General features: G+C 32.1%; 1 protein-coding gene across 1 annotated transcript in view; it reads left to right on the forward strand.

The window, feature by feature from the left end:
• The window catches only part of MSTN (myostatin), a 51,041-nt gene extending 29,247 nt beyond the window's left edge, over nt 1-21,794 (forward strand). Inside the window, exons 3-5 of the mRNA XM_074302870.1 lie at nt 16,403-16,723; nt 18,587-18,960; nt 21,365-21,794. Of these exons, the coding sequence (XP_074158971.1) occupies nt 16,403-16,723; nt 18,587-18,960; nt 21,365-21,745 (1,076 nt within the window). The 3' untranslated portion in view covers nt 21,746-21,794. The remainder of the gene's footprint in view (nt 1-16,402; nt 16,724-18,586; nt 18,961-21,364) is intronic.
• Nucleotides 21,795-23,674: the final 1,880 nt, after the last annotated feature.

Consider the following 23,674-nt stretch of genomic DNA (forward strand, 5'->3'; position numbering starts at 1 on the left):
GGTCTCTGGGATCATCCTGCTGATCATTTCTTATGGAACAATAATATTCCATAACATTCATATACCATAATTTACCCAACCATTCCCCAATTGATGGGAATCCACTCAGTTTCCACTTTTTTGCCACTACAAAAAGAGCTGCTACAAACATTTTTGCACATATGGTCCCTTTTCCTCCTTTAAGAGCTCTTTGGGATATAATATAAGCCCAGTAGTAACACTGATGGATCAAAGGGTATGCACAGTATGATAACTTTTTGAGCGAAGTTCCAAATTGCTCTCCAGAATGGATGGAGTTCTACCACAGTTCCACCAACAATGTATCAGTGTCCCAGTTCTCCCACATCCCCTCCAATCTTCATCATTATCTTGTGTTGTCATCTTAGCCAATCTGAGAGGTGTGTAGTGGTATCTCAGACTTCTTTTAATTTGCATTTCTCTGATCAATAGTGATTTAGAGCACCTTTTCATATGACTAGAAATGGTTTCAATTTCTTCATTAGTGAACTGAATTTAGATTCTCCTTCCTTTTATCTTTCACATTTCCCCCTCTTCCTGGGACCTAGAGATGTTTACAGAGTACCCTTCTCCTTATTTGCTATAAAAAATTCCCCAGCTCATTTCTTAATTTTTTGATCATGACAAACTATATATATATATATATATATATACATATACACACACATATATATACATATATCAAGCTGTACATATTAATTAAAAACAATTAATAAAAGGAAAATTCTAGAATTCAGAGGGGTTGGGGGAAGATATCCAGTAAAAGATGGAGTTTTAATTGGAACTTAAAGGAAGTCAGGGATGTCAGAAGAAAGGACAGCAAAATGAGAATTTTCTGGGTATGGGAGAAAATCAGAGAGAATATTGGGAGCAGAGGGATGAAGTATTTCCTTCATGGAGTAGCCAGTAAGTAAGTCTCAATAGATAGAAGAATGCATGTAGAGAAGTAAGGTGTAAGAAGACTGCAAATGTAGAATAGGGCTAAGTTATAGAACTATGAAAGCCAGAGTTTTTTATATTTGATACTGAGGCAATAGCAAGCTACTGGAGTTTATGTGGAGGAGAGAAAGTATGTGTGACATGATCATATATACTGTAAGGAAAACTTTTTAGTGGCTAAATGGAGAATAATTGGCATGGGGGGACTTGAGGCAGGCAGACCCACCAACAGGCTATTGCAATAATCAAGGCTTGAGGTAATGAGGATATGTATCAAAGTGGTGGCTGTGTCAAAGGGGGTAGCAAAGGTAAAACCAACAGGACTTGGCAAAAGATAGAATATGCAGTTAATATAGGGAGAGTGAGGAGTCCAGAATGATTTGTGGATTATGAGCCTGAGAAACTAGAAGGCTGATGTTGTCCTCTACAGTAATAGGAAAGGCAGAATAATTTAGGGGAAAAGATAATGAGTTCCATTTTGTTCACATTGAGTTTAAAATCTGAACAAACAGTTTGATATATCTGGAAAGCAACTGATTATGAGAGATTGGAGGCCAGCAGAGAATTTGGGGCAGGATCTGTATATTTGAGAGTTATCAGCATAGTAATAATAATTAAATCTATGGAATCTGATGCTATCACCAAGTGAAGTAGTATAGAAGGAAAAGAGAAGAGGGCTTAAGACAGAACTAAGTAGAAATATAATATGATGCCTAAAGATACAAGAAGAATATGAAACAATATCAATATTAATTACATTTGTACTGAATGGCATAATATCTAAGTACTTGAAAGAAAAGTTAACTGGATTATAGAAAGATTTAGATGATAAGACAATATGTATTGGGGGCTCAGAGTATCTTTCTAAGACATAGACAAATCTAAATGAAAAATAAACAAATGCTTTTGTCTATATGCTGTATCAGTAACTTAATGCTGGGATAGAAATTGGTAGATTTGTTCATTAAAAAATTAACCAATTTTGAGTTTAATCAGTGACCCACACATTTATTTTTCAAGTTAAAAATTCTGGGAAAGGAGAGAACTGTTTTGGGAAGGGTCAAGATTTGAGCAGATGTTTGGAATTCTTGGTTCAGTGTGAGGAGTGGATTTAAAAGCTAGGAAGAATCAGATGACTTCTACTTAGGAGACTGACCAAACTGATTTGGGGTTTAGGTCTTACTGTCTCAGCACAGAAGGGCACCAGCCTTTGGCTATTTCTGATAACCAACTCTTTGAAGATATAGAAATCTTGATACAAGCTGGAACTCTCAGGAGTCTGTAGGGAAAAGAGGGCTTTCAAGGAAGAAGTCAAAAGATCTGGGCACCAAGCTTGACACTTGGCTCCATTTGTAGAGCCTATCTCATTGTATGTGACCAGACATTCCAAATCCCTATTCTATTACTGTAAAGGAAGAAATTGATATAAAATGTGAATTTAATTAGACCTCAAGGAATGATCCCCAGATATTTCAGATCCAGATATATGGTCCCCTTCTTTCATATGGAAATATGTTTAAAGGATTCTACATGTATAATCTATATCAGATTGCTTGCTATTTTGGAGAGGAATAGGTAAGGGATGGAGAGAGAAAATATTTGGAACACAAAATCATACAAAAATGAAAACTATCTTTACATGTAGTTGAATAGTAAAATACTATTGAAAAAAAACCTTCCCATATGTGATCTCATTTGAGTTTCATGACAACTTTGCAAATGGAGGAGATGATTAAGTATTATTATTCTCAATTCATGGATTAGGAAGCTGAAGGTTAGCAAGGTTAAGACACAGATATATCAGAATTGGAGCTTGTACAAAGGACATCCAGACTCTAAATTCCCTATGCATCCATCCATGCCACCTTCTTTCTACTTCAACAAGTATACAAAGCAAAGGAAACCCTATTTCTAGAAGTTAAGAATTTAGATTAAGAATTCCATTTTAAAGCTGACTTTTTTAGTATGATCAACTATAGAATCCTCCCTACCTTCCATATAGTAAATCAAATAAATTTTTAAACTGTTACTACCATGGGTACATCTAGATAATTTCAAATAAATATTGCATATAATCAATTTGAAGTTAATAATTATGAAATTATACCTAAATCTTAGGTATCATCTCTTAACTTAAATTTGTTAGTTTAAAACATAGTTTTTGTTTTGTATATACATGCATATATAATACATGTATGTGTCTTATCCATTGGATAAAAATAAATTAGAATTCTCACATTAAACACATATAATAAATAGCTTCTTACCTTTGACAGAAATCATATTTTAATGAATAAATCCCAACAAAACTTGAATAAATAAACCTTTTGGATGACTGCACTCAATAATCTATGGTACAGAGTTTGTATGAAATGAACATTTTCTCTCATTCATTCCATCATGCTGGACTGTCTAGAATAAATTCATATAAGTTAGTGAGGAAGTTCTAATGAAAAATTATTACTACTTTTAAAATCTAAACTTAAAACATGTTCCTTTTTTTCTGCCTCTAATTACTAACATACACCCTTTGATTTATGTGTCACTAAAATGCCATCTCTTAAGTCGACATGTTACTGAACTTTCCCAGGCATTTCCCATTATTGGCAATATTTATTAAACAGGGTGTTGATTGGCAAACATTGAAATTTAATATGCTGAGTTATGTGGGTAGTTCTCCTATTAACTTGTTGGCAAAGATACAGAGAAAGAAATAGAGGAGTCAGCTAATATCATGGTAACTCATCTTCAAAAGGCATATGATGCAGATCATGTGTCTAAGTAAGCATAATGAAGGCAGAGGGAGAAATGATTTTGAACCAGGCTCTGTCTTCTCCACAACTATCAGAACTATTCCTGAATAATCAATGCCAGGAATGGAGAACACACTGTATAGACCAGGAAACAATATTGGTGTCCAATGGGGGCACAAGGCATTATGAGGCTGTGGCTCATCCAAAAGTTTTCAACAAGCTGTGCTTGTTTCAAAGCTAAGTGGTGTGCCTGGAACCCAAGTCTGTAGAGCTGGACTATCAGGCAGACCAAGTTGTTCTCAAAGGCTTTATGGTAAAACATAACTCTAGGAAATTAAAAATATACTTAGATTTTATGGGACATCCTTGACACTTCCTTGGAAAGAAGCTTCAGAAGCAGCCTTAGCCCTTACTTGCCTCACCTATGTTTGAAAGACAACTATGCTTCCTAATGGGGTTTTGCCTCTTTCTGATGGTTCCACAGAGGCAACAAATAGTTGTCTATGAATGAAATAACGAGGGGACAGAAGAATGGAGACCATTCTCCTATAAGCAGACCATATGGAAAACAGAAATACATTCAATCCTCTACTTTTGTGGGAATAACATTCCTAGAAAACAATGCTAACCTAAAATGACAGGAAAAGATAATGATGAATATTGGAGTGGATGTGGGAAAACTGGGCCACTGATACATTGTTGATGGAACTGTGAATGGATCCAGCCATTCTGGAGAGCAATTTGGAATTATACCCAAAGGACTATAAAACTGTGATTTTGATTCAGCAGTGTTTACACTGGGCCTATATTGCAAAGAGATCTTAAAAGAGGGAAAGGGACCCCTATGGGCAAAAATGTTTGTGGTAGTCCTTTTCATAGTGGCAAGAAACTAGAAACTGAATGGATGCCCAATAAGTGGAGAACGATTGAATAAATTATGGTATATGAGTGTCATGGCATATTATTGTTATATAAGAAACGATCAGGAAAATGATTTTAGAGGTCTGGAGAGACTTACATGAATGGATGCTAAGTGAAATGAGCAGAACCAGGAGATTGTTGTATACAGTAACATCACTATTATAGGATGATCAACATTACTTTCCAACAATGAGATAATTAATATCAATTTGAGATAATTAATATCAATTCCAATGATCTTGTGATGAAGAGAACTATCTATACACAGAGAGAGGACTGTGGGAACTGAGGGTGGATCACAGCATACCATTCTCACTCTTTTTGTTGTTCTTCACTTGTATTTTGTTTTCTTACTCATTTACTTTCCTTTTTGATCTGATTTTTCTTGTGCAGCAAGAGAATTGTATAAATATGTTTACACATATTGGATTTAATATATATTTTAACATGTATAACATGTTATTGGATATGTATAACATATATTGGATTGTTTGCCATCTAGGGGAGAGGATCAGGGGAGAGAGTGGAAAATCTAAAACACAAGGCTATGTGAGGGCCAATGTTGAAAAATTATCCATGCATATGTTTTGAAAATAAAATGCTTTAAAAATAAAAATTAAAAAAAGAAAACAGTGCTAACATGAAAACATGAATGTTGATATATACTGAAACTATGAAAAATTTGGGTTAGTTCCTATAATCACCAAAAACTAATCTTTCACTAGAGATTGCTGAAAATATACTTTTTGCACATTAATTCTGATAATATGCACTTTTTCTAACACAATAACTATGAAATAACCTCTAAATATAGTGATGTAATTAGTAATATGCAAAATATAATTGGTAATATGCAAAATAGGGCAGCTGAGGTGGCTCAGGGGAGTCAGAAAAGTCAGATTGAAATCTGACCATATATATTTCCTTGCTATGTGAGCCTGGGCAAGTCACTAAACCTCTGCTTTCATAAAACTCGAGTCAAAAATGGCAAACCAGGTTAGTATTTTTGCTAAGAAAACTAATTGGTCCATAGGATCAGGAAGAGTCCAAAACAACTGAATGACTGAATACAAAATATTCAAAACATTGTTTTCTCACTAGTAATTCCAAATTACTGTGCCTTTTTATGCTAACATCTCAATAAAAATTTATTTCAGACAATATTTACTTTTCATTAACACATGAACTCTACAATACTGTTACTGTATATTAAATAAAATTCTTAAAATTAAAATATTTTTTAACCTGAATCTTATAGTCCACGGTATTAAATGATGGTATGAGGTCATTGTACTGTATACCATACTGTTGAAAACCTTTCTACATTGGCCATCTTCTGAAAGGGAGAGGTTTCTGGGACTTTAATTGTTGCTGTCAGAAAACTCTGAGACTGGTGAAGTCTCAACATCGCCCTTAACATTCTGTACTTCATGATTGTTGAATGGCATAGGAGACCTTGAAGGATAAACCAAATTGAAATAATCCATCTGTGACATTTTTTTCCTCTGCTGCTTGAGATTGTTAATTTAACTTTGAGGCTTCCATTGATGATATGTAGTTTTGATGTCTCTAGTCATCTATCTGGTCAATAAAGTTGACAGGGGCTGCAGACATTCTGGCATGCAGTTTATCTAACACCTTTTTTCTTTTTAAAAATATTTGATTTTTCCCCAATTATGTGCAAAACAATTTTTAATATTTGTTTTTTTAGAATTTTGAGTTCCACATTCTTTCCCTCTATTTATCCTTTACCATCATCCTGAGACAAAAAGCATTTGATAGGTTATCCATGTATAATAATGCAAGACATTTCCATATTGTTATGAATGAACAAATTTTTAAAATCCACCTAAAACCACACCACAAAAAGTAAAGTGAAAAATAACATGCTTTGGCCTGCATTCAAACTCCATCAGATCTTTCTCTGGAGGTGGATAGCATTTTTCAATATAATGGAATGATGATTCATGATGGAATTTTCTTGGATTGTTGTATTGATGAGAATAGCTAAGTCATTCAGAACTGATCATCATATAATATTACTTTTACCATGGATCAGTTCACAACTCCACCAACAGTACATTAGTGTTCTACTTTTTCCACATGCCCTCCAAAATTTATCATTTTCCTTTTCTTTCATATTAGCCAATTTGATAGGTATGAGGTGTGGTACCTCAGAGCTATTTTGATTGTATTTTGTATTTTGATTGCATTTCTCTAATGGATGGTTACTTAAGAGCATTTTTTTTCACATGATTATAAATTGATTTGATTTCTTTGTCTGAAAACATCCTATTGGCCTTTGACCATTTATTAACTGAGGAATGATTTGTATTCTTATAAATTTGATTTAGTTCTCTATGTAGTTGAGAAATAAAGCCATTACCAAAGAAAATTGCTATAAAATTTTCCCCTTCACATATTTGCTTTCTTTCTAATATTAGTTGCATTAGTTTTGTTTGTGCAATTATATTTAATAAAATAAAAATATTCATCTTATATACCACTAATAATGCTATCTATTTCTTGTTTGGTTACAATGTTCCCTTATCCAAAGATCTGAGAGGTAAACTAGCCTATGCTACCCTAATTTGTTTATGATATCACCCTTTTTGTCTAAACAATATATTCATTTTGGTCTCTTATTATATGTTGTAAGATGTTGGTCTATATCTAGTTTCTGTCATACTGTTTTCCAGTTTTCCCAGCAGTTTTTGTTAAACAATGAATTTTTGTTGCAAAAGCTTCGGTCTTTTGATTTATGAAACACTGGTTCCTATGATCATTCACTATTATACCACCTTTATTTTCTCATTAAGTTAAATCATTGACTTTGCACATGTGACCTTGGAAGCAAAAGGACTTGCACTATGCTTTAGGGACAAAACTGCAATAAAAAACTTGAGTAAGGTAAAAATTGAAAATATACATTGAATGCACAGGGAACTCTACAGTGGTAGAATGAATACAACAGGTGAAGTACTTAGTAGGATACCAGACATTTTACCAAATTTATATGCAATATGCCTCTCATTTTTTTCTCTACTGAGCATACCTGTGAATGTGTGAGGTTGGCAATACAAAAGTAAATATGAACTTATTAATGAAATCATGCAATGCTTGAAGTCTAAAATTAAATAGAAGAATGTTGAGGATTGATAGTAAATAAGCTACTCCCACAATCCTCATTATTCTGCCTAGACTCATTACCTTATATTTTGTAAACTATAACTCCCTCTTAGAGTCAAGTAGGCAGTGGATAGAGTGTCAGACCTGAAATCAGGAAGATTCATTTTCATTAGATCAAATCTGGCCTTAGATGCTACCTAACTCTGTACTCCTGGGAAGGTCACTTGATTCTACCTGCCTCAATTTCCTCATCTGTAAAATGAGCTGAAGAAGGAAATATCAATTCACTCTATTATATTTGTCAAGAAAACTCCAAATGGAGTCATAAAGAGCTGTATACAAACAACTGAAAAGTAAACGGGTACAATGGAATTTATTAACATATTAACTAAAGGATCAGGAAAATACTAAAGGGGGTTGTGATCAGGAAACACTAAAGGGAATTGTGATGATGATGAACAGGTATAGGAATAAGGTATGAATTCTTTGATATTCTCAGTTCACTATTAATTATTTAATTAAATAAAGTATCAAAACATTGGATACTTGATTTCTGTGAATTAAACACTGCTTTATACAAACAATTGTTGAATTTTTAACTTTAAAACATTCTACCTTGTAAATATTTACAGTATGAAGCTTCTAATTTCTAATAGTGTATATGAAGCATTGCTTACAGATTTTTATTCAAAGAATTTTTGTATTTTGCAAAAAGGAATGAGAAGTGACATAATTTAATTTGAGAGAAGAAAAAAAAAAATTAGTATCTATTATGTAGTTCTTAAAATTCCCAGCAGGGGACAGCATGTACCATGTTAAATGTAATCAACAAAAATGTTAATTGTAAGTCTGTTTTATGTTCATTTTAATATGATAAAAGAAAAAAATTAAAGTTATAAATTTTCACCTGAAAAAGATAAAAATCCTGTGGGTATCTTTCCTTTTTAACAAATTATCACACTACATTAAAGAGGCATTCACTGTATTAGAACTGATATTTGAATTCAAGAATACTAAATATCCTAGTTCTAATATTAGGGAAAACTACCCTATATTTTTTCTGAGATATTCACAATATCATAAAAAATGGAATAGTCTTTTAACAGGCTTTAAAAAAAGAATACTCTCTAACAGACCATGTCACCTGAGTTTTGGTTACGAAAATACAGACACCACTGCCATAGATGCCATCTTCCACCCCTCCACTTGAAAATTAGATTTACTTTGATGATATCTTGCAAAGGAGTTAACTCTTTTCTAAGACAATCAATTTCGCCAAAAGAGCATCTTGGTCAGAAACCAGCAGAGAAATGAAACTACTTCACAGAAGATAAACTCCTAATAACGTTTTACCTTCTATTTATTATAAAACAAAACAAATGTAAATTATAAGATTTGCTTTGGGGGAGTAAAGGATATTAATCAAGCAGTTTACTTTGAAGTCATGCATTTTCCTGACAGTTAACAGGTGTATAGAAAATTTGATGGATCTATTTCAATCTAAAACTTAATTGACTATGAAAATAAATATGTACTTGACCTAAAATAGAATAGTTATAAAGGAAATCAGCAAGCTGGAGTAATGAAAATGAGGCTGACATCAAAATAAATTTATTAGATTAATTTTATATTCTCAGTTTAACTTTCATAATATTTGAGGGATGGGGAACTCTGGATGTATTTGTTGCAAACAAATACTTCTGATTTATTAGTTAAATGAGTAGAGCAGAAGAAGGATGTGGGGATGTAGGGAATTGGCAGTGGATGAGGGCAAGTCTGGACTATATTTTGAAGCCTGAATAATTTACCTAATTGGGTAACAAATGTCTGAAACTCATTTCATGGAATCTGAAACTTGTTTTCCTGTTCTTTTATTAAACACATTTACTCTACATACAAAAAAGAAAATCTAAGTCACATGGCCCTAAGTCAGTGATTTTTCCAATTTTCTTTAAATAAGGATGACTTCTCAGAGGCAAGAGATGTAGGACTACCTACTCATCTATCACATTAGAGATAAAACTGCAATAATACCTGCAGTGACCATATTTTTAAACTAAATTTTAGGACACATGTGTTTATATAGGCTACTTCTTGAACTTGTAAAAATATATAATTCAATTCCATTATTGACACTACCATTGAATCTATACTCCAGAATCCCCCCACCCATTCCCCCCTCATATAAATAGACATTTTAAAATTTCAATATTGGCTTTAGTGCCAGAAGTGTTGAATTCAAATCATGACTTTATTACTATCTATAAGATCTTAAATTCCTTTTCAACTCTAAATCTATGATTCAATAGATAATGTTTGAAATTTTGTGACTAAATGCTGTTTCTTACGCCTCTCACTTTATCTGCTTTTGGTTATTCCTTTTTGGTGTATGGTTATATTTTTAAAGTAACACATATTGTGTTGTTTTTTTTTTCAGTTACCATTCATTAAAATACTGGAATTTCTGGACCAGTCTGATGATTTAGAGGGGTAATGAATTAGACTATTTGAAAGCAGGACAGTCTATGGTTGCTGCATTAGTTACTTAATGAATAATATCATCTGGCAATTAAGCTACTGTATAAAGGTAGGGGCTTCTGCCCTACCATTGCTCCTTATGATATCCCTACTTATTTTGAATTGAGTGCTGTAGAGCTTTGAAGGCTCCCCAGACTATCAGAGATTCATGGGTAGGAAAAATTCAAAGGGGAAGGGAACATGCATTTGTTAAATGTATATTCTGAGCCTGAGATTGTTTTGAATGTTTTGCTAGCTTTATTCTCATGATCCCTATGGCAACCATGAGAGAGGGGTAGGTGCTAATTATTACACCTATTTTGCACTTGAGAAAACTGAGGCAAATAAAAGTTAATGACTTGCCAGATGTTACACAGCATTTGAAATTCTGATTCCAGGTATAAAGCCCTACAACACTGCCACCTACCTGCTCTGAAATAGTTATACTCCTCTGTGTTTCCAATCAAGGTACAGCAAAGTAGTGATCTGCTCCATAGTTCTTGTGTTAGACCCAAGTGACATTTGTAATTTTGTCCTTCAAGCATTTTCATTTTTGTCCTTGTAGTTATTTCTTATTGCAATACTTCAAAGATTTGTGATTTCACTGGTTTAGCTATTCAATGCATTAACAAAGATTGTAAATCAATTGAAACAACTTAACTGAGTACCTAGTTAGCAAAAAAAAAAAAAAAGTTAAAATAGGAAGCTAAAAGTAACATTCTTCCTTTCTACAACAGCTATATTTCATATGAGGCCCTTTTTGTCTCAACCCCATTCACATCCTCCCCTCCCCTTTATAATCTCACAATATCCTAGGATCCATCCAAAACCCCTCTTCCCTTTTGTAAAACCAAGGCTTGAGCAAGAGGAATGGAAGCATCTAGTCTCCTCCTCCTTGCAATGGGAAGTCATAAGAAGTGCTAATAGACAGAAGGTTGTTTAACAATTTGATAAATAATTCTATTAAAAGTCCAAAAGGCTATCATCTTTTGTCCTCAAAAAAATCTTTTGTGTGTTTTCCAACAAAAAAGGAGAACCTAAGTTCATGTTATTCTTGTTTTTCCCTTCAAAATAAATAAAGGCATTTTCATTTTACAAAGGAGCCTGAGAATGCCACTTTTTACCTTTGAGGAAATTTCTAATGATGAAGACACATCATGAAATGGATCAACACCATAAATCAAGATATTATTCTATGTATATTGTAAAAAAAACCAAAAAAAAAAAAAAAACTACAAGAAGAGAATTGCAGGTCTTATTAGATAAGCATAATACTATAAAAGCCAGCCAGAGGTCATTGAGGACCAATTGTCTGGGTCCAAAAACCAGTTCACTGCTGGTTGTCCTCTGGGTAATTCACATGCAATATGGCAATATTTTATTTTCATCAGTCAATAGAATATTGAACTGGAGTCAGGAAGACTTGAGTTCAAATATAGTCTCAGATACTTACTAATCTGTGAACCAGGGCAAGTTAGTTAATCTCTTTGCTTCAGTTTCCTTATCTATATAAAAAGAGGGAAATGGCATCTGCCTCTTATAGTTGTGATGAGAATAAAATAAAATATCTGTAAAGTGTTACACAAATGCTACCTATTATAATTTTTATTATTATGTTTAATAAAAAATTTCACCAATATTTCTCCTTTTGATCATTTTAGGTCATTTAGTCCCATTAATTCTAGTAAGGGACTCAATAGCACAACAGCAACAATAATAGTAGTAGCTAACTTTTATAGTGTTTTCAAGTTTGCAAAACACTTTACATGGTAATTTATTTGAGACATTGACTTCATGATCAAGATGATTTAATGAATTGAGGTAATCTACTCGGTTATCATTACTACTATGAGTTACTGCTTTAAATTCAATAAAAAGTATTTACTGATTTGAAGGAATTGACTTGGAATACTTTAAAAAAAACATATACTCCATGAATTGAATCCTTATCTGTAGACCATACTCACATTCTTTTTGTTGTTGTTGTTGTTGAGGCCATCTTGTTGGGATTAAATGACTTGATCAGGTCACACAGCTAGGGAGTGTCTGAAAGCCAGATTTGAACTCAGGTCCTCCTGACTTCAGGGCTGGTGCTCTATCCATTGCACCACCTAGCTGCCCCCATACTCACATTCTTAAAGTGATTTTTAGTTATGGCACAGTATTGGTATTTGCATTCCTAAAGAGATGAGAAATGTTCATCTACCAGTCATATACATGGATAATAGGATCCTAGATTTAGAACTAGAAAGGACCTTAGTATCCATCTAATCTAATTCCTCACTTTGGGAATGAGGAAAGATAGGTTAAGCTTTGCCCAGGGTCACACAGTGCAGAATAAGGATATGAACCAGTATCCTCTGACTCAAAATTTTGCCCTCTTAGTTTCACTGAGATCAGGTTCAATCCCATATGAATAGTCCTCCAGGGGTGAATCAATATGCTGTTGTCCAAATAAACTAGTTGGATGCAGTTTTTAGTCCTGAACTTTGGCTGTATGGGAGAAAGGCTTTCAAGACTGTTGAGTAATGCAAATTAAGATAATTCTGAGATACCACTACACACCTGTCAGATTGTCTAGAATGACAGGGAAAGATAATGTAGAATGTTGGAGAGGATGTGGCAAAACAGGGACACTGATACATTGTTGGTGGAATTGTGAAGGCATCCAGCCATTCTGGAGAGCAATTTGGAACTATGCTCAAAAAGTTATCAAACTGTGCATACCCTTTAACTCAGCAGTGTTACCACTGGGCTTATATCCCAAAGAGATCTTAAAGAAGGGAAAGGGATCTGTATGTGCAAGAATGTTTGTGGCAGCCCTCTTTGTGGTGGCCAGAAACTGGAAACTAAGTGGATGCCCATCAATTGGAGATTGGCTGAATAAATTGTGGTATATGAATATTATGGAATATTATTGTTCTGTAAGAAATGACCAACAGGATGACTTCAGAAAGGCCTGGAGATACTTACATGAACTGATGTTGAGTGAAATGAGTAGGACCAGGAGATCGTTGTGTACTTCAACAACAATACTATATGATGATCAATTCTGATGGACGTGGCCATTTTCAACTATGAGATGAACCAAATCAGTTCCAATAGGACATTAATGAACTGAACCAGCTACACCCAGCAAAAGAACTCTGGGAGATGACTATGAACCATTACATAGAATTCCCATTCCTCTAATTTTGTCTGCCTGCATTTTGGATTTCCTTCACAGGCTAATTGTACGCTGTTTCAAAATCTGATTCTTTTTGTACAGCAAAACAACTGTTTGGTAATGTACACATATATTGTATTTAATTTGTACTTTAACATATTGAACATGTATTGGTCAACCTGCCATCTGGGGGATGGGGAGAAGGGGAAAATTAGAATAAAAGGTTTGGCAATTGTCAATGTTGTAAAATTACCCACGCATATATATCTGGTAAATAAAAACTATTAAAAAAAAAAGACTTGTGTAAAACACAAAGTTAAAATCAAGAAGGATTAAGTGAACTATAACCATCTGAGAAAAATTTCTTTTCCTCACACTCCTTCCCATGATATTAGCCAACCTTAATACCTAGTATGTAAAAGTTCAAGTGTTTCATAGTTATAATCATTGCTCCTCCTGGTGAAGAAGATACAAATAATCTTGAAATTCTACATAGCCCGAAAACCATTCACTGATGAATAGATTGAGTATATTTTTGGAAAATTCAAATCTTTTGATTGATTCCTTGTCCTTTGTATATACAACTGCAGCAACCATACCACAGCAATTTTTCATATCACAAAGTCCTGAAAAATAAAATATAAATTTTTAATTTAGCATGACAGTTGTTAGTTCAAGGAATATTAGAACTGTAAGGAACTTTAGAAATAATATAGTCTGACCACCTGATCAGGAATAGTTATAGTAAATGGAAAGGGTAATTTGTTTCATAGCCATATAATTTTTTTTAATAAAATTGGTTGAACGAATTGCTTCAAACATGTATAAATGTTTTGAGATCCTTGGAAGTATATAGAAATGATCATTTAACGTTGCCAAGTCCCTACATATTGAAAAAATATATACATTGTTTAGGATTTGTCAAAAAGAATATTGTCCAGAAAGATCTTCTATTTCCCTAAAGTTGTAGCTGGATATTTACATACCAAGAAAACTGTATAACCTTGGACATTGGACAGCTGATTGGCTTAGTCTTTACAGATAGAACAGTGAAATGAATTAATTACATGATATTTTTTCTCAAGGCATACATGTATATGCCTATATACATCTGTATGTTTCTATCATAAAAACTTTAAAAATATATTTTTAAAAAAAGATTACCATTGAAGTGTTCTAAAATAATTTGTTAATGGAAAGATACTGGTGTCTTGAAGAATTTGAAGTGGGCTGCTATGATCCTCTGGAGAAAAGGCATATTTTATAATTCATTATTCAACTTAATTGGTTAGAATTCTATGAGAGCTTCCTTTCTAAATAGGCCAACTTATCTTACCAGAGAGAAAATGTTAAAAAAAAAAAAAAGCTGCCAATTTTGCCATTTGCCTGTGATCTCTCTAATATGAAAAACTCAATGTAAGTCATTATGAGTACAGAAAATGATCAAAAGGGTGTGTGTGTGTGTGTGTGTGTGTGTGTGTGTGTGTATGCAAACTATAAATATAACAAATATGTGAAGGTGCACAATATACATATGTGTATAAAAACATACATATAAATGCCCATACATAGATGTACACACAAATAATATGCATAAATGCACACAGTGATATACAATGAGATGATTCAGATCTCTCTTCTTTCTCCTGCCTTCTTTTGATGCAAGAACATATTAACAGCATGATATAGTAAAAAATCAACTGAACTGGGAATAAGGAAATCTGGGCTCTTGTCCTTGATATAATTCCCTGGGAAGCTTTTGACCAGGTTCTTTACGTCTCAGGCCTTCCTTTTCTGAAGTGTACAATGAAAAGGTGAAACCAAATCATTTCTATTCCAAATAAAAGTCTAGGTCTATATTTAATCCTCACAAATGTCTTCTTCCCTTAAAAGTACACATTGATTACATGATTTATACAATACACATCATGTTGAGCAACAAAACTCTGTGTTTAAAAAATTCTTACTTTAAAGTTTTTTGATTAGTATCATGTTCTTTGTCATACACAATGAAGAAATACACAATCTTAGAGATTTTAAGTGCTTATCCTGAGATGAGGAATATAACATCAAATATATAAATATTAGGAAAAATTATAATATTTAAAATGGTCATTAAGAATTTTAAAAATTCTAGTCACACATTAAAATACCAAAATATTTGTAGTATTATAACTTGAAGTAAGCATCTGAGAGCATATTATCTAAGATATAGCTAAAATTGTTTAAGCACTAAGAGTTACACTAGGAAATAATGAAAATACTTTCAGTAATATAAAAATCTTACCTTTTCCTCTTTAATTTATTTCTTCCTAACTGGTACTTTCCTAAAAACATAGTAATAAAATTAAAAGATTAATTTTATACAAATTTTCTATGCTTTAAGTGCTAGTCTAAAATGCATTAACTGATCTTAATTTCTGAGTGAACAAGCTATGTCATTTTTTCAAGTATAGCGTTTAAATGAAATCTGTTTAAATTACAGTTTTCAAATTACATATAGATTTGCATTCTTTAACTTTGGTTGGCGTTATTATTAACATACTGCCTCTTTTTTAAAATGTCACATATCTTTCACTATTTACAGATTTATTTCTTTTATAAAGTGGTCAAATGAATCAGCTCACCCTTGACTGTAACAAAATACTGTTGAGTGACTTGTGACAGACAGGGTTTTAACCTCTGACAGCTAGATTCATTGTTGGAGCAAGAACCAATCATAGATCCTGACGACACGTGTCTCATCAAAGTTGGAATATAAAAAGCCACTTGGAATACAGTAGAAAAGATTCACTGGTGAGGCAAGTTGTCTCTCAGGCACTACATGCATTAAAAAATTGGCTTGGTGTTATATGCAAAGAAGAGCAAAAGGAAAAAAGGGAGAAAGACTATATTGAATGCAAGATCATGCAAAAATTACAAATCTATGTTTATATTTACCTGTTTATGTTGATTGTAGCTGGTCCGGTGGATCTCAATGAGAGCAGCGAGCAAAAAGAGAATGTGGAAAAAGATGGTTTATGTAATGCATGTACATGGAGACAAAACACCAAATCTTCAAGAATAGAAGCCATCAAAATTCAAATCCTTAGTAAACTTCGGCTAGAAACAGCTCCTAATATTAGCAGGGATGCTATAAAACAACTTTTACCCAAAGCTCCTCCACTCCGGGAACTGATTGATCAGTATGATGTCCAGAGAGATGACAGCAGTGATGGTTCTTTGGAAGATGATGATTATCATGCTACAACTGAAACAATTATTACTATGCCTACAGAGTGTAAGTAGCTTTTTTTTTTTTTTTTTTGTGAGTGCATATTCACAATTCTGCCGACAGTTGTCTTAGTGTTTATGAGAAACAGATCTCTTCTCAGTTGCTTTTAACAGGCTGCTGGCTATAGTGTATAAGTGGGAGGGAGGAAAAAAAATTTCCCTAAGATTTTTATGAGCAAAATGCCAATAACAGTAGATTACAAAGTATTTTTATTCTGCTACATTATTTAATTTCTTCCTTGTTACACTGAAACAAATAATAAAATGTTTGAATAGTATTACAATTATTTAGCTTGACTACATTAGGGCAAATACAACATGCTCAGGCTTCCTCTGTTAAGCTTCTAGACCAACATAAAAGTAAGAATTTTAAAAATGTAAGCCCTGTATGCAAACAACACAATAAGATTCATAGCTTTCTGGCTGTTTGAAAGATATATTAATAATATTAAATATCTTTCTAATAAGATTGAAAGAAGTTGGTTAACTGGATCTATTTTTAAAATCTCATTTTTCCTTATTCCATGTCATTTAAAATATATTTCTATCATTACTAATATTATTCCTGTATATTCTTTAGTAATTAATATATTTAGTTATTAAAAACTGTTATACTTATATTTCCAAAAGCTAAAATAAAGAGTATATCATAAAGAGAAGAAATAAAATGCAAGCATATCAAAATAATGATACAGTTGCATCTAGATTAGTAATAATAATGAAATGCTTGAATGAGAGACAGGGTAGCATGCACCTGAATTCCTTGTCCTGCTACCATTATCATGCAATTATTAAGAGTGCACAGCCTCTACATTTCTATTTATATACTTAATGCTGAACAATTAATAACCTGTAAAATCCATTATTTTTGAGAGATTGTGGCCTATTATATTTCTGGAATATTATAAAATTCTTATCATAATTTATAGAAGACTCTTAAAACAGACACACATGCCACTGAAGTCAAAACTGGTACCTTATAGAAAGGGCTGAATATAAAAGACTCTAAGTCAAGAACCTGTGATCTAACTTTGCTGCGACTTCAACAAAGAGAACTAAAATAGTTATTAAATATTGGATTTCCCATTTAAGTGAGCAATCACAATACTCTTTCTTTAAGGCAGTGTCGCCTAACAGTTTAACTAGAGATTTATCTCCCTGCGTTTTTTTTTTTTGAGTTTTAAGATTATGTGAAAGAAACAAATTGCTAGTATAATGATTCTGTTCCTGCTTATAAATAATGTACTGGCATTAATGTAGATGTAATTTTTAAATAACTAGAAAATAGCATGATTATGATTCATTTGTTTAGTTTTGTTCTTTGAAAATGATAATTCAGAACTGGAACTGCAAGAAAAGACTTTTTTTCCCCTACTAATTCCAAAGGCTACGTAAGTAGCCTAGTGTGTCTTGTCCCCAGGTAATTCAGGCCTGGGGGAAGGGTTCCTTCCTCCAGACTGATTGGTACAGCTGCTCAGTAAGTGTAACTACTCAGATTCCCAAAGAATTCTAAGTGGATGTTCCTCCACGGTGTCTCTGTTCTCTCTAATCGTCATCATTTTAAAATTTTCAACCAGCATTCATTCCATTAGAGCATTATTCTTGGAATGAGAAGTCCATTTCTAACCAGTCAAAAAAAGGGATGTAAATGTAAAAACTGAAAAAAGGTGACTGTAAAGTATATATGTTTTGTTTTTTTTTCTAATGAATGAAATTCTATGCAATATTCAGTTTCAAAACATGATACATTCATATTTTATGTGAACCTAATATTCCATCAAAAAGATATTCCTTTAATTTATTTGGATATTTGGAATTTGATTTTTATGGATAATTCAATATTTTTTTCTTTTTAAACATTCATTTATAGCTGATTTTCTAATGCAAGTGGAAGGAAAACCCAAATGTTGCTTCTTTAAATTTAGCTCTAAAATACAGTATAATAAAGTAGTAAAGGCTCAACTATGGATATATCTGAGGCCTGTCAAGAAATCTACAACAGTGTTTGTGCAAATCCTGAGACTCATCAAACCTATGAAAGATGGTACAAGATATACTGGAATTCGATCTCTGAAACTTGACATGAACCCGGGCACTGGTATTTGGCAGAGTATTGATGTGAAGACAGTATTGCAAAATTGGCTCAAACAACCTGAATCCAACTTAGGCCTTGAAATCAAAGCTTTAGATGAGAATGGTCATGATCTTGCAGTCACCTTCCCAGGACTAGGTGAAGATGGATTGGTAAGTAATACCTGAAAAAAAAAAAAAACCTACCCTCTATAATAGCAATTTTTTTTCCCCTTGTGAAAGAGACATTATAAAGTAGATTTCTTTAGTATCACATTTTGTAAAAATTCTATTAATAAAATTAAAAGTGTTCATTCAATGTAGTTAAAGATGAAAACGAGAGTGGAAATATCATTTCTTAAACCTGACAGGGAAACATAGAGATATTTCCCAAATAGCAAACCTGTACTCACCAGAATAAATTAACCTGACTTCATATTTTTAAGATCCTTTCTTGATTTAGGCCATTCATCAATGGAAGTCTTTTATTTGAAATTAATAGGAAAAATCTTAGTTTCTTTGAATTGCTTACCTGGTAATTTTTATAAATATCTTTAGTAATGACAAAATCTAAGTTTTATACTACTAATAATGGGAGAATTATATATTCATACAAAATCCTTATAAAATTCTTACAGTGGAATCTAGTACATACCAAATACATAAAACAATTATTTTCAGAAGTTTTCAAGATATATTGAATCTTATTCTATCTTAGCTTAGAATAATGAAACAATTTTTATGAATTATAAGTATGAAATGAAATTGCTTTTAATTATTACAATCATAATTAAGAAAATCATGATTAAAATAATTATCACCTCTAGTCTATAGAAATATATACATATGTTGATCTCTATATTGCAAACATTGTGAAATATTCCTTTGTGGGACTCACTATGGAAATTTTAAATTTCCAATCTGATTCCCCTTTTCATCTCATGGTTGACTTTAACTTTTTAAAAGAACTTGTACTTAGGAAATACTCATTTGGGTATTTCCTAACTTCAGCAGAATATAATCATGTATAAGTTATGAGAGAAAGCTAATAAATTATATTCTCAAATTCAAAAGAAATCAATTTGGAATTATTTACAGTTCTGTAATCTTTTTAATCATTGCTTCCCTCTATAATCATAGATTTATTTTCTGTGCATTGTATCTGGTCATTACTCCTTCCTAATATATCAGAAAGATTCCATTTTCAAACATCATAATGCTTATATGTTTATATATGATCAATCTTAACTGTCAAAAATATGAAATGTTACTTTACTATGCTGATTGAATTTCTTTTATGTAATAAAAATTTTTCCCCAAGAATAACATTATATATATATATATATATATATATATATATATATATATATATATATATATATATATATAATCATTATGTCCTGAGTTGCTAATTCATTATTTGATCTGTAATATTACTTTTCATAATATAATTACCAGTCAGATCATATGGTTATCAATACAGGTGCATTCTAACATTCAAAATAGACTCCAATCTTCTTCTTTTTTTTTAAAAAAAAAAAAAAGGTCCCTCCTCCTTTCTTCAAAATATGTCATTATTTTTATTATCTCCTGGCAGGATAATTATTGTGGCTATTAATGTTCCAAAGAATGAAATACACACAAATCTTTATATATATATATATGCATATATATATATCCATAAGTGGTGGTGGGAAAATGATTAATATAAACCTAGGAAAAGACATAAAAAATGATTGGGGAGGCTACATTACTCGTGGAACAAGCTCCAGATTTAGTAAGGAAAGATGGGTTCAAATACCTCTTTTGGCACTTCTTTTTAACTTTGGACAAATTATTTCATTTTTTTATCCCCATTTTACTCATCTGAAAATAAAGGAGTTAAATTTATTGAATCCAAGGTTTCCGCCCAGAAGGTTTCAGGTTTCAGAATTCTATAATAATTCTACTTGTTTTCCCTTTCTTCCAACTCCTGTCCTATGTCTCTAACTGCCCCAATCATAGCATATATTATTCACACACATGCACACACCTTTGCTTGAGTCCATTTACATCTTTTCACAGCTTGAAAATCTAAGTTTCATTGGAAACTAAGTTTCTAAGAATCTAAGTTTCATTTGGACAAGAGCAGCTATGGGATGATTGAATCTATGTGATTTCCCAAAATCACCATGCTTCAGGTTCATTTACTTTAGATAACTGAAGGATATTTATCTTCATTAATTCATTCATTCATTTGCTTGAAAGAAAAACTGGTAAGGGGAGGATTCCTACTATGTGAAAGACATTGTGCTAGAAGTTGTGATGGACACAATTATAAATGATATAGTCTCTTCTCTCAGGGAGAGGTATACTGTTTCAGTTTCCTGGCCAGAGAGGGGAGATCAAGTCCAATGAAGAATTCCTTAAATATTGTGGTATTTTTTAAAGCAGTTTTTTTTTTCAGGCAAGAGTATTTGTAAAATGATTTGTTTATTACATTTCTCTTTTGAAGAATGCCTTGTCTGATCCCAGGGAATGATCTCAATGTGGATTACTTGATGATTCATATTTTTATTTTTTCCCATTCTTTACACAGAACCCCTTTTTAGAGGTCAGAGTTACAGACACACCAAAAAGATCTAGAAGAGATTTTGGTCTTGATTGTGATGAACACTCAACAGAATCTCGATGCTGCCGTTACCCTCTAACAGTAGATTTTGAAGCTTTTGGATGGGACTGGATTATTGCACCCAAAAGATATAAGGCTAATTACTGCTCTGGAGAATGTGAATTTGTATTTCTACAAAAATATCCTCACACTCATCTTGTTCACCAAGCAAATCCTAGAGGTTCAGCAGGACCCTGCTGTACTCCTACTAAGATGTCTCCAATAAATATGTTATATTTTAATGGAAAAGAACAAATAATATATGGAAAAATTCCAGCCATGGTAGTAGACCGTTGTGGGTGCTCATGAGCTTTATGTTATGTTCATTACTTCATAAAATATGGAAGGTTTCCCCTCACCAATTTCTGAAACTGTGAAATTATGTACAATAGGCCCCAAAAGACCTAGAGTACATTACAGATTCACCAAGGCACAAGTTACCATATATGAACTAGAAGAAGAGAATAAATGCAGTGGTTGGTATTTAACCTTCAAAAGAAAAGTCAATCAAAATATTTTAATTTCCTTTTTAAACAGAAAGGAAATAATATTTCATATATGATCATCTATCATCACATGCAGGTAAATAAAAGCAACTCTTATTGTGTCCCAATGAATTGAAGAAGTGAGCCTTAAAATGCATTTCTTCACAGCTTCACTTAAAATCAATCAGCAAATTTCTAATGGGATAATGTAGAGTTGTCACATATCATTTAAATTTTCCTCAAACACTTGAATTTTTAGTGTATAACAGTATACTTGGTAAGATGAAATTCCATGAAAATAGAAGAATACAGAAATTAGGAATGGTACAGTATACACATGGTTCCATTCCTATGCTAATTAGTACAATATGTTAATAATCCAAAACAATGGTGCTACTACAACAGGCTGAATGAAATATGTTATCTGGCTGCAAATATCCAGCAAAACATAAAGCTTCCCCTTTACTCAGGTACCTTTAAATGGAGTAGGGTTTCTTTAATAAAAAGAGACAGTTTTCTTTGACAGCTTTCAAGTTTGTAACATCCCTGGACAGTCTGCAGTCTACTAAAAGGCAATAAGACATTAAGCACTTGACAAATCTTGAAATGCTATATAAAGATCAACTATTATTTTTGTTGTAATTAATAAGACAAGTATAAATCTTAATTCAAAATTATAGCCTGCTTTTCTTTCTTTTTTAAATCAATACTGCAGTTTGCACTAAAACCAACCAATGCAAATCAATGGTTCTATCAATGTTGTATAAAAATACTTTAATACAATTGCATTTATGAGATATGTATACAAGACTTTTGTAAATAATGTTTCCTTTTTTATTTACTGTTGGTATATGTTTATATTAAGAAAATTTCAAATTATGTATCAAGGCACAAACATGTTTTCAATTATGAAACATGATTGCTTGCAGAGCAAATTTTATTAGTGATTAGTGGACTTGAAAAAATCCATATGCCAATAGTTAGATGGTTACATTACAATCATTTTATATTTTTTTACATTATTGATATCCTTTTATGGAGTCACAATGACTGTATAATGTGAATATGCAATTTTGATGGTTTACTGTCAATATAATAAAATCGTAACGTTCCATGATTTTAATACTGTATGGATAAACCTTATTGACCATACCAAAAAGCTTTAATTTTATTGTCTCTATCGGCAAAAAAACAAAAAACAAAAAACAAAAAACAAAACTGTTGATCTTTCCAATAAAATATTGCAAACTTTATTTTATAATTCCATATTAAATATACTTCTTCGTATGCTTATATTTTATCAATCAGGTATTGCAAAGAGAAATTTTTGATATTAAATGTATTGATAATCACCATAAGTTATATTAAAATGTTTTCATCTTTATGGTAAGATGCAAAAGTACTTATGTTACAATGATGTATTCTGGATTTCTGGTTTTCAACTTATCCTTTATTGTTTGAGAGTATAGTAAAATATCAACCTGTTAATTTTCTTCCTCTTTCCCCCTTCTAACTTATATTTTAGAAAATTCTAATTAATCAAAATTAAAAATTTTATTCAAAATGAAAAACATAAATTACTCATTTACAAATATTTAAAAATTATAAAGCTGTTCAAGTTTTGAGTGGATTTCCCTTCAAAAGTATGGGCCATATAACTTGACATTACAAAAACAAATAATTCATTACATCTGTTTCTGTTATATTTTCCTTTATGATGACCTGGGGTACTGTTTTCATAGATTCAATTTCC

This window comes from Sminthopsis crassicaudata, chromosome 3 (genome assembly GCF_048593235.1).
Source record: "Sminthopsis crassicaudata isolate SCR6 chromosome 3, ASM4859323v1, whole genome shotgun sequence".
NCBI lineage: Eukaryota > Metazoa > Chordata > Mammalia > Dasyuromorphia > Dasyuridae > Sminthopsis > Sminthopsis crassicaudata.